The sequence below is a fragment of the Cyprinodon tularosa genome, unplaced genomic scaffold (assembly GCF_016077235.1).
Source record: "Cyprinodon tularosa strain WSP-4 unplaced genomic scaffold, ASM1607723v1 ctg467, whole genome shotgun sequence".
Taxonomy (NCBI): domain Eukaryota; kingdom Metazoa; phylum Chordata; class Actinopteri; order Cyprinodontiformes; family Cyprinodontidae; genus Cyprinodon; species Cyprinodon tularosa.
Window position 1 is genome coordinate 491,681 of NW_024039193.1, and position 13,030 is coordinate 504,710.

General features: G+C 40.3%; 1 protein-coding gene across 2 annotated transcripts in view; it reads left to right on the plus strand.

Annotated features, from left to right (window-relative positions):
- The first annotated feature begins 3,259 nt into the window (after positions 1-3,259).
- The window catches only part of LOC119794049 (trace amine-associated receptor 13c-like), a 46,555-nt gene continuing 36,784 nt past the window's right edge, over positions 3,260-13,030 (plus strand). The window contains exons 1-2 of one of the 2 annotated variants that reach the window (XR_005282177.1): positions 3,260-3,350; positions 5,215-5,331. Coding sequence is in view for 1 of the 2 variants with exons in the window: in XM_038301379.1 (XP_038157307.1) it covers positions 3,334-3,350 (17 nt within the window). In the remaining variant the exon portion in view is untranslated. Of the gene's footprint in view, positions 3,351-5,214; positions 5,332-13,030 lie in introns of those variants that run through there. The other variant, XM_038301379.1, reaches the window with a different exon arrangement.

A 13,030-nucleotide genomic window follows, 5' to 3' on the forward strand; every position in this document is an offset into this window, starting at 1 on the left:
CAGAATGTCAATGAGCTGTTTGGGTCTGTGGTCGTGTTCTCCTGTGCAGTGAACAGGAGTCCTTGAGGGCAGCTGAGCACCTTTTCCTTTCCTCGATTTCACCTGCCTTTCCTCAGGGCTCCCTCTAACTTGTAGAAGGGCGTACAAGGGCTTAGCAATTCTGGAGAAATGCTAAATGTAGATGTGATAATAACTCAAGAATCTGAGTAATTTTCGTAATTCGGCCACATTTATTGGTTTCTTTTGACTGAGTGACTTCACTGATTCAACGTCCCTTGGATCTACTGGCACCCCATTTCCTGAAGCCGGCCTGCCAAAATATCTGACCTCTGCCTTGAACAGCTCACATTTTGTTAGTTTGAAACTGTGTTGTTGGAGAGCTCTCATTACTTTACGTAATACTCCCACATGCTCAGCAAAACTTTTCGGATAACAAAGGATGTCATTGAGATACAGGTTACAGCAGTCATAATGCAGGGTGTCCAGGATCTCTTCCCTACTGCACGGGATGGCAACAGGTGCATTACTGGGGCCAAATGGTATTTTTGAGCCACTCATACAAGCCCCAAAGTGAGATGAAGGCAGTCATATGGCGGGACCCCTCAGCCATATAACCCTGGTGGTAAGCCTTATCCTGGTCAACGATACTGAACCAGGTTTGGCCGCCAAGTGTGTCAAAGAGGTCTTGAATACATAGGAGCAGATGGCGGTCTTTTGAATGTCTGGTTTAGCAATCTGCAGTTAATTCAAAGTCTTAATGTGCCATCCCGCTTCCTCACGCAGACTACTGGAGCAGCAAAGGGGGACTTTGATTTTAATATCCAAGCTTTGGCCAGCAGGTCCTGAATGTACTATTTCACCTCTTTGTATAAAGGTTTAGGGATGGCTGTGTAGGTGTGTCGAACTGGGGTATCATCGTTCAGATTAATAGTCATAGTCAAACTTGGATATCTCCAATGGCATCCTCTTCACAAGGGAATGCGATTGACTCCTCATACAACATTTGCTTTACCTAACTTTGTTGCTTAGGTGACTAATGTCCACTGGAGGATGCCAATGTGCTGCGTTTGGTTCCTCCTGCTCTTTGCTTGACTTTGGGCTTTAGTCAATTGTATATATGGACCCAGGTGCAGTTTTACACCAATTTTTGGGATTGTCTTGCTCAACAATTGTAGTGATGGACTCAATAGAACCCAAACCAGTTAAACTGGGTAGGGCCACACTTTGTTTAGAGTAGTTGGACACTGGTATTTTGACATATGGCCTGTCTGTCCAGTAAAAGTCCTGTTCCAACACTAAGTTGTTCAAGGTGTGCATTATTTAGCTAAGGCTCAAATAACACTTGTGACTCTGAAGAGTGCTCAATGGGACTCTACACTTAATATAAGCCACCTTGCCTGGGTCACGATATTAACCTATCTGCTGTTTATCATCCATGAAAAAAATAACTAAATGAATAAAAAAAAGAAAGAAAGACTGTTTGTAGTTGCAGCAGATTCATGTCTGCTAGGAAGTTTGGTAGTCGTGGCTGTGGGCATGAATGTAGGGAGGATCCATCACACTCACCTTCTATTCCACCCTACAACTGGAAGAGTCAAATTAATGAGATCACGCTGATGTTGAAAGACAGCTAATATGTATTCCTGTCTCAGCATTGGCAGATCCTCCATCTTTTGTGGAACATCTGAAAGAGTATGGACGGTTTCCTCTTGTGAACCCCCTTTTATTCCAAAAAGCTGCCAATAAGTTATGCTCATATGTTCTGGATAGAGCTAGACACTATGACTTATGGGTAACTCACACTTAACGTATGTCAATGATAACCTAACTCACCTGTAACTTCTGGCCCATTAATGAGTTTGCTCAAAATCTGTGGATGTACTTGCTGTATGTTAACGTGTGCCAGCATGCTTCAGTGTGCTCATAACTTACACAAAACTGACCCAAAACGTAATGTATGCAAGCGTTTTTGCCTGATTGTTTGTACATCAGGCAAACGCTGGCTTAGTTGTAAGGATGGTGAGATGAGGCCTCATGAGGCATTCAAACCTTTTGGCCAACTTGCTACGATGATCCCCAGAGTTCATGACATGTGCATATGTCACAACCTACTGGTGGAGTGTATAACAACAATCAGCCACATATTCTGTGATGCTTGCAAATGATTGTGCTTTTTTCCTGTTTAAGTTTTTTTGAAATAGTTCAATACTGGATAATAAAATCCTTTCTAAGGTTTTGCGTGTGTAAACTTTCTTAGAAAAGAACAATCTTTGAAGGTACACTGCAAGTTGGGCAATGATGAGTAACATGAAAGAAGTTATTCATTTTTATTCAGGAATAGTCATTTTTCAACAGGTTTTGGCTGCAATCTATTCCCTTTTTTGAGAAAACTTCACCGGCCTTTTTCATTATTCTACTTCATTCTATCTCTATTCTCCCACTCTGCAGAATCTGTTAGTTCAATCTCTGATGTTATACTCTCCCCTTTTTTTTTTTCTCATAGTAGCTTCGGCTCGTCTGTTCCTGTTTGGCTGTGACACCGTCCTGGAGAGACATATTAACTGTGCTGCTGCCATCAACACCTTTGTTTATAGATGTTAGGGATCAGCCTGTGACTGGCTGGATGTGGTCTTTTCATCCTCTGACATGGGAGCTGGCTTGGAGCTCGTCTGCCTGGCTGTGTGTTTCTTGGATGGGGCCGCCATTTACAGTTGTCTTTTGTATCGTTGCTTCTGTCTGCTTGAACCCCAGTCGTCCTCAGCAGATGACCGCTCATACTGAGTCTGGTTCTACAGGAGATTTATTTCTGTTAAAAGGGAGTTTTTCCTCTCCACTGTCGCAACAAGCATGCTTAGTGTAAGGGATTGCCTTCGAGTTAATGAGTGTATGCAATCAACTGGTTTTCCTTAGATAGAAAACTTTGAATCAATTTGACTGTATGATCTGGTGAATTGTAAAGTGCCTTGAGATGACAAGTGAATTGTTGCTATATAAAAAACAATTTTTAAATTATATGGGTGTTCTTTATCAATTAATGTAAAGCTAAACATAATTAAATATTCAAACAATATTTAACAAAACACTGTTGGTCTATTTTGGGGTTTTATTGTAGTTTTTCATTGGTTTTGTATGAGAGAAACAAGAATTTAAATGTGGAAGCTACACTACACACAATATCATCCCATGGGTTTCCATGGGGACAGAAATGTAAGGTGGAGAATAAGTAGACCCACCACTTAAATCAGCTCATAGAGCCTCATCAGTATCCAGGAGCTGCTGCCTCGTGATAATGGAGGAGACTGAGCTCTGCTTTCCACAACTCTTTAACACTTCATGCAGCAGACCAAAACGTACTTACTTTGAAACTATGATAACCTACATTCTGATGTTTTGCACCTCTCTGCTCACCTCATCTCTAAATCTGCTGGTCATCATCTCTATCTCACACTTCAGGTTTCAAATGAGTTAACAACTTGAAGAATACAGGTGCTGGTCATAAAATTAGAATATCATGAAAAAGTAGATTGATTTCAGTAATTCCATTTAAAAAGTGAAACTTGTATATTATATTCATACATTACATACAAACTCATATATTTCAGATGTTTATTTTGTTTAATTTTGATGATTACAAATGACAACAAATGAAAATCTCAAATTCATCATATCAGAAAATTAGAATATTGTGAAAAGGTTCAAAATTGATGGCCCCTGGTGCCACACTCTAATCAGCTAATTAACTCAAACCACCTGCAAAAGCCTTTAAATGGTCTTTCAGTCTAGTTCTATAGGCTACACAATCATGGGGAAGACTGCTGACTTGACAGTTGTCCAAAAGACGACCATCGACACCTTGCACAAGGAGGGCAAGACACAAAAGGTCATCGCTAAAGAGGCTGGCTGTTCACAGAGCTCAGTGTCCAAGCACATTAATAGAGAGGCGAAGGGAAGGAAAAGATGTGGTCGAAAAAAGTGTACAAGCAAGAGAGATAACCGCACCCTGGAGAGGATTGTGAAACAAAACCCCTTCAAAAATGTGGGGGAGATTCACAAAGAGTGGACTGCAGCTGGAGTGAGTGCTTCAAGAACCACCACACACAGACGTATGAAAGACATGGGTTTCTGCTGTCGCATTCCTTGTGTCAAGCCACTCTTGAACCACAGACAGCGTCAGAAGCGTCTAAAGAGAAACAGGACTGGACTGCTGGTGAGTGGTCCAAAGTCATGTTCTCTGATGAAAGTAAATTTTGCATTTCCTTTGGAAATCAAGGTCCCAGAGTCTGGAGGAAAAGAAGAGAGGCACTTCATCCACGTTGCTTGAAGTCCAGTGTAAAGTTTCCACAGTCAGTGATGGTTTGGGGTGCCATGTCATCTGCTGGTGTTGGTCCATTGTGTTTTCTGAGGTCCAGGGTCAACGCAGCCACATACCAGGAAGTTTTAGAGCACTTCATGCTTCCTGCAGCTGACCAACTTTTTGGAGATGCAGATTTCATTTTCCAACAGGACTTGGCACCTGCACACAGTGCCAAAGCTACCAGTACCTGGTTGAAGGACCATGGTATCCCTGTTCTTAATTGGCCAGCAAACTCTCCTGACCTTAACCCCATAGAAAATCTATGGGGTATTGTGAAGAAGAAGATGCAATACACCAGACCCAACAATTCAGAAGAGCTAAAAGCCACTATTAGAGCAACCTGGGCTATCATAACACCTGAGCAGTGCCACAGACTGATCGACTCCATGCCACGCCGCATTGCTGCAGTAATACAGGCCAAAGGAGGCCCAACTAAATACTGAGTGCTGTACATGCTCATACTTTTCATGTTCATACTTTTCAGTTGGCCAACATTTCTATAAATCCTTTGTTTTTATTGGTCTTCAGTAATATTCTAATTTTCTGATATGATGAATTTGAGATTTTCATTTGTTGTCATTTGTAATCATCAAAATTAAACAAAATAAACATCTGAAATATATGAGTTTGTATGTAATGTATGAATATAATATACAAGTTTCACTTTTTAAATGGAATTACTGAAATCAATCTACTTTTTCATGATATTCTAATTTTATGACCAGCACCTGTAATTATTGGAACTGCTGTAAATTAGTTTGGGGTTTTGTAGTACAGCACCTCTGCTTATATTTACAAATACAAAATTAACAGGTTACACAGACTAGAGAAAGTAAATCTGCTTTTGATTTTCTCCACAGGAAGCTCCACTCTCCCACCAACCTGCTCCTTCTTTCTTTGGCTGTCTCCGATTTCTTTATTGGTCTCCTCATGTTCTTTCATATTGTTCAGATAAATGGCTGCTGGCTTCTGGGTGACAGTTTCTGTGTCATATATCACTATCTGGCTTATATTTTTGCCAATGCCTCAATAGGAAGCATGGTGATGATATCTGTTGACCGTTATGTAGCTACACTATATTGCCAAAAGTATTTGCTCACCTGCCTTGACTCACATATGAGCTTAAGTGACATCCCGTTCCTAATCCATAGGGTTCAATATGACGTCGGTCCACCCTTTGCAGCTAGAACAGCTTCAACTCTTCTGGGAAGGCTGTCCACAAGGTTTAGGAGTGTGTTTATGGGAATTTTTGACCATTCTTCCAGAAGCGCATTTGTGAGGTCGCACACTGATGTTGGACGAGAAGGCCTGGCTCTCAGTCTCCGCTCTAATTCATCCCAAAGGTGTTCTATCGGGTTGAGGTCAGGACTCTGTGCAGGCCAGTCAAGTTCATCCACACCAGACTCTGTCATCCATGTCTTTATGGACCTTGCTTTGTGCACTGGTGCACAGTCATGTTGGAAGAGGAAGGGGCCAGCTCCAAACTGTTCCCACAAAGTTGGGAGCATGGAATTGTCCAAAATGTCTTGGTATGCTGAAGCATTCAGAGTTCCTTTCACTGGAACTAAGGGGCCAAGCCCAGCTCCTGAAAAACAACCCCACACCATAATCCCCCCTCCACCAAACTTTACACTTGGCACAATGCAGTCAGACAAGTACCGTTCTCCTGGCAACCGCCAAACCCAGACCCGTCCATCAGATTGCCAGATGGAGAAGCGCGATTCGTCACTCCAGAGAACGCGTCTCCACTGCTCTAGAGTCCAGTGGCGGCGTGCTTTACACCACCGCATCCGACGCTTTGCATTGCACTTGGTGATGTATGGCTTGGATGCAGCTGCTCGACCATGGAAACCCATTCCATGAAGCTCTCTGCGCACTGTTCTTGAGCTAATCTGAAGGCCACATGAAGTTTGGAGGTCTGTAGTGATTGACTCTGCAGAAAGTTGGCGACCTCTTCGCACTATGCGCTTCAGCATCCGCTGACCCCGCTCCGTCAGTTTACGTGGCCTACCACTTCGTGGCTGAGTTGCTGTCGTTCCCAAACACTTCCATTTTCTAATAATACAGCTGACAGTTGACTGTGGAATATTTAGGAGCGAGGAAATTTCACGACTGGATTTGTTGCACAGGTGGCATCCTATCACAGTTCCACGCTGGAATTCACTGAGCTCCTGAGAGCGACCCATTCTTTCACAAATGTTTGTAAAAACAGTCTGCATGCCTAGGTGCTTGAATTTATACACCTGTGGCCATGGAAGTGATTGGAACACCTGATTCCAATAATTTGGATGGGTGAGCAAATACTTTTGGCAATATAGTGTATATGTCACCCCCTTCATTACAACACTAAAATAACACAGAAAAAGTGCAACTCTGTGTTTCCCTTTGTTGGACCTGGTCTATGGTGCTTCCAGGCCTTAATCTGACGGAGAATTTCAAACAACCTGGCATGTATAACTCCTGCTTAGGTGAATGTGTCATTGTGTTTAATTACATTGGTGGTTTGGTAGATCTTATTCTATCCTTTATAGCCCCCATCACTATAATAGTGGTTTTGTATCTGAGAATATTTGTGGTGGCAGTTTCTCAGATTCGAGCTTTACACTCTCACACTGCAGGATTAACCCTCCATGGTTCTGTAAATAGTAAGAAATCTGAGATTAAAGTAGCCGGGTCCCTCGGAGTTGTAGTCATTGTGTTCTTGATATGTCTGTTACCATATTTCTGTGTCACACTTACAGGTCAAGACACTTTACTTAATGCCTCATCCTCTGCTTTTGTGATATTTTTTTTATTTGACTTTAACTCCTGCCTAAACCCTATTATTTATGCCCTTTTCTACTCCTGGTTTAGAAAATCAATTAAACTCATTATAACACTTCGGATTTTGCAAAGTCATTCCCGTGACATGGACATACTATAAAAACCCTGCATTAAAGTGTTCTCACTGAGAAAAATTAGACCTTAATTTAGTCACATGTAAACAAAAAAGCATAACTAAAAGAAAGGCGAGCATCTCACCTCTTATAAAAACTATATTCTTTGCTGAAGAGGCATCAGACACTTTTGGTTTTTCCCATCGGTCCAATATTCTTGATGTTTCAAACACACACCATGATGTGAGAAGAAAAAAGGGGTGATTTATGATATAGCATAGACTATAACTCATAATTTTTTATTCCAGGATTTATCCTGCAGTTACAAATAGAAACAAACACTCTTTTGAAATAACATACTTTTTTTATTTTACAGGGACAAATACAGAGTTTTTAGTGCGATTAAGTGCAATGATAACTGATCTTTTACTTTGGCAAAAGTATAAGATCAGTTTTTATGCTCTCAAATTCTTTATGTGCAGATTAGACTACTTTGCATTTGTCTTGAATCTTTGTACATCTAATTTTAGCTAAATGAAAAATTGACACAAATCCGAAGCCATGCTTTTTATTTTAATTCAGTGTAAAATGCACAAAATTGAGAGACTCCTGTTGTAACTGTTGGGATCTGGAGATCTGCCACCTTTCTCCAGCAGAGAGCGCCCTGGGTCTCCTGAGCTGAAGCCACCTGCACACCTGAGGCTGATTCATCTCATCAGGAGACCAGCTACTTAAGCAGCGGCTTGACTTCTCTTCAGCGCCGGACTGTTGACCAGTTTTGGTTAGCAGAACCTGAGCCTCAGCCTGCACATAGAATCTCTGTCTGCTCTGAAGAGTAACCCTGATAAGCCAAACCTGAAGATCCTCAGTCTGAATCTCCCTGCTAGTTCTCAGGAGAGAACTTGGAGAACAACTCAAGGTCTGAATCCTCGCTAGCCTGAAGCTAAGCTCTGCCGCTGCTGAGCTCTCTGCTGAACCCACAGTCTCTGGACCCAACCGGTTCCCTCTCTCCACCGATCAGTCTGAACCTCATCAGGTACAACTCAGAATCAAACTCTGTCAAGTCATCATAGTTACCTGGCTAACCAAACAATCCCTCTCTGCAGATAACTGTGTGAACCCAGTCCCGGACCTGTACCAGAACCAGTGCAAACAATTTACTCTGTGTGTGCTTATCCAAATAAACTGTTGAATTTTTACTCAGTCTCCTGTGGTGTTCTGCATGTGGGTTTAATCACAGAGACCCATCATGACAGTAACCAGCTGGTATTACAAAAAAATATTCAGTAGTTTGATTTATTCAACGCCAAACAATGAAAAACTGAAAGATACCTATTTGCATCAAAATTGAGATAAAGTGCCCCATCATATTTTACCAAAATGAGGCCATGGTCACCTTACTAGAATGAGTTGCTGCTGGAATTTTTTTTTCTCTGCTACCATGATAAAATTTAGCAGCACAAAAGCATTGTTTTCATGTATTTCCCCAATGGTTGCAAATATAGAATAACAAAATAATGAATAATGCCTGGCGGTGTCTCTACTGATACCACAAGATAAGGTATTGACACTGATCTCTGATTGCATCTCCAAAAAGTCAGTAAAACTCTTTTATCTTCTGATTGAAGTTTTCAGCCTCCTTGATTGTGTAGGTTAACGCTATCTGCTCATTTATTTGTAGGGCTGAAATATTAACGTTTTACTATTTAATTCTGGCCTTCTTGTTAAACATGTTTCAAATTGTTCATCCTTCATCAGAGATATTTTTGATGAAGTGATAAGCTGATACCAAAAAAATTGTGTGTTAAATGCATAAACATAAAAATAAACATATGTTGTGATATGTTGATGCACGTATCAGCTACCAGTTACATTCCATAACATCAAATCCTAATGATTGCAATACCTGGGCCGGTATTGCAGCACTTCCACCTTGTGTGAACCTGTGCCTTTTTTTATTTGCTTAAACTTTACAAACATAAAAGAGAGACATTTTTCACTCATGGAACACTCTCATAGACATCGTCTTTTCTTAATACTTGATGAAGCAAAAACGTTCCTGTTGGCTCTGCACGTAAGTGCAATTGAAATTATCTTTTTGCCAAGCAGGAAAGGACATAGCACTATTTCTACAAATGATGTCACACTGCTAAGCTAAGATCTCTACCACAGGTTCTACAATCTGTCTGTTTTACTCAGAAATATAAAGGTTTTTAAATTTGTAACAGGTGGTATAATTACAATAAAAATGTGAACTTGACAAATACCAAGTATAAATAAAAAATTAGGGGGGAGAGTCAGGATCAAGCCTTTAGAAATAGAGCTGAAATTTTCATTAATGGCAAGAAAAGTTATTCTCATAAAGAGCTGCTGGTTCTGTTGTGACATCATCCGTATAAATTTCAATCTGAAAAATTCACACAAAGAGAAAAGAAAATGAGGAGAAATTTATTGATACAATTACTTTGTCTTTGGCGCATAATTTTGATAGATATGCATGAACAGGAGCAAAGAATAAGGCTGTTCCCCCCACCCCCAAGGCCTGAAACTAGTGATGGAGTGGAGATAGATGAAGTTGGTCAGTTTGTAGACTGCTGGTTAGCAAGATGGTATGCTGAGCTTTATGTGGAGATCCAATGGATTGCGTGAGCTGATACTAGAGCTTCACTCTAGTATCTAGTAAGGGACCTGGAAGATGTAAGTCCAGTTGGTAACACAGGTTGAGAGAACCTGTTCATGATGAGCAAGCATGAAGCGACATTGGAGAGGAAAAACTCCCTGTTGGGAAGAAACCTCTGGCAGAATAGGCTCCATTATCAGTATACAGATCAAATCCAACACATGTATTTTCAGAGGAGCCACCCATGATCTTCTTGCTTTAACGAGTTTTCCTGAATATCATGGAGGCATCTGTATGTATATGCTAAAATATTCATATTCATAACACACTCTTAGAAAATCCAGTGTTAGAATTTCTTTGGATCGGCGAAAAATCTCACAATAGGTATCCTTACAAATACGTTAATATCCTGAACCCTTAAATCAGATTCTTTAAAGGATTTTTTTAACTTGCTGCTGGAAATTGCTGCTCTTATTCCAGTAGCACATAATCCAAGCTGCAATAATGATTTTTGTTTCAAAAAAGCATTCTATGACAGTTAAGTTTAAAACAATGGTTGGGTAAAAACATTTGCAGATAAAATTGATGAATACTTCTCTATACATCTACAATTCTGAAAATTGTTGCCACTGAAAGAAAGTTTTGTGGCACACAATCTACATTTGAATATTATCAAGTTATCAATAGGAAATATCAAAATACTATTAATAAAAATATAACAAAATTAGAAATTTGTGGACATTTCTTTATTGAAGTACAACCCCCCAAAAAGCTTCACACCGCAGTAATTTAAGATAGATGGGGATAATCTCCTCGGGAACCTCTCTCAGGCTGACAACATCACTGGTCACTTGAGCCAGCCACAGATCAGACATCAACCTTCTGTCGAGTCCTCCCTGGCATTTTCTATTATCACATCTGTGAGTTTTTCAGGCCTCCAAGCAGGTGGGCCGACTTTCGTTACTGAGGTGTCCTCCTCGTCAGTCTCCTCGTTGCTAACAAGAGCCATCACCATTACACAGCTGGAAAATACAATAAAAAAGCAAGTCAAATTAAATTATACAAATCTTTATTTTTACTTCACCGCACATTTTGGTATTAAAAAATTTTTCGTTGCTTTATTCAAAGTAAAGCCTGGAAACCAAACATTACAATTAGTCTACCAACCCGGTTGCGGAAAGAAACAAAAATTTAGTGCGTAAATTCAACCCGCTCTTGAATAGGCTCATTGTTGTGCAATGATAGTAGCCCTAATACAAAGTTAATGTAATCATAACTATACCCAATCAAAATAAAATGAGAGAATTAGTATATTAAACAGACTAATGGAACATATACTCTGTGAAGATCCGTGTTTCTCATCCAGAGAGGACTTTTAATACATAAAACAGACTAACTGCAGACATGTTGACAAGTCATTTTTTGCAAGTCAAAGTCAATTCTCGTGTATTGAGCATGCCTGTTTTATTTCCAAAAGTAAGATAAAATTTATACTTATTGAATGGTTTTGTCATAATGAGCTTTAAAGATCTGACCCACATGAAGAGAACGACTCAGAGACCAAGGGTAAAAGTTAACCGGTTTATTAAGGGTTAGCAAAACACAGATGGAGAGAGATGCAGACTGGTTCATCAGCAGACTGGTGAACCGGAAACTCTGAAGGGGGGGTCACAATGATCAGTTCAGGGACCGTGGGAAAAAAGACAGAGGCTTGTATATTGCTTGAGAGGCACTCACGTTTGGGGGGGCTCTTGGGTCCAGTTTGTGGGGTTAAATCCAGAGAAGAATAAACTCGTTGGAGAGCGGACAGGCAGCCTAACATTGGCCCCAGAGGAGTAAAGGAGCAGACTGTCCCTTGGTTTTCCAGAAGTGGACTTGAACCGATCATGTGGAGGTTTCCCCTTGCTCAGTGTGACTCAGTTAATACTTCCAGGGAGGATAGAAGGTCCAGGTTTATCCAGTGACACAGGAATGCTTCCTGCCAAAGAACAAAGAAAAAGCAAGTTTAGATTCAGAGAGACAAGGCTAAGGTTAGACTTTGCTAATCTCAGTTTGGCTAGAGTACCCAATACTGGTAAACACTCTGGCGTCGAGATAGTGACAGCCCGCTGCACAAATACTCCTCTGGTAAAGACCCAACGAGCTGCAGGTGTGCAAGGAGGCCCAACGAGAACAGGGCACCATCTGGTGGTGGAGAGAAGAAAAACACAAAAAAACACTAAAACTGGAATCCTAACAGGTGTCCTATTGTTGAAAACACATAACTACTACAATACATTGATATTTATACTCATAGGTAGTAAGACAGATGCCTTTTAATGCATTATTTATAAATAGCTCAAAAAGTCACTTTACAGTGACTTTTTGACTTTAAAGTCAAGTTACAGTGGTTACACTGTAACCAAAGTCACAGTGTCAAAGTGTCTTAATATAATGTGTCTCAATGTAAGATACGTAAAGGTGTAGGCCTATCATGAGAAATATCTTTTCAATGCAGTCTTTTCTGCTATCAGTGAGTAGTTGGACACACCATTATAGTATAGCCCATTATGTATAATATACCATTTTGTCCAGACAGGAACTCCTTTTTAATGCCACAGTGTCAATGCCAACTTCTCCTATTAAGGTGATTTTTAATTTATTTGCTGGGCCTCCAGTCTTCTGCCACAGCCAAAGCTTTAGACCTCTCTACAGCATGTTGTCCCTCAAGACACAAATTTCAAATGACCTTCCCCTCTCAACTTTTGAGTCAACCCAAAGCAGAACATCTTCTTCACTGTTTAGATAAATTTTTGTGTCTTAAAACTGTGATAAATATATTTTGGCAGATAAATCACAGTTTCAAGATCCCTTTCTGTACCATGAGATATCATCTATTGGATTTTGTGTTGGTTCTTCCAGATCATGTGGATTTTCAGGTCCAGCATCTGGGTTCTTTACAGGACTACAATTAATGAAAGTTCCAATAAATTCCAACTAATCTCAGTCAACCAAAATATCTGATGTTATTATGTGACTTAACTTACCTTGCTCCACAGAAAGATGTTCTGGATTGGTATTTGTTACATATCGGGCATATTATCTTACTTTGCTAAATGGGAAGACAGAATTAGTTTACGTTTTGATAGCAAATCACCTCATCATAAATGGTGATGCTCATTTATGGTTTCACTCAAAATC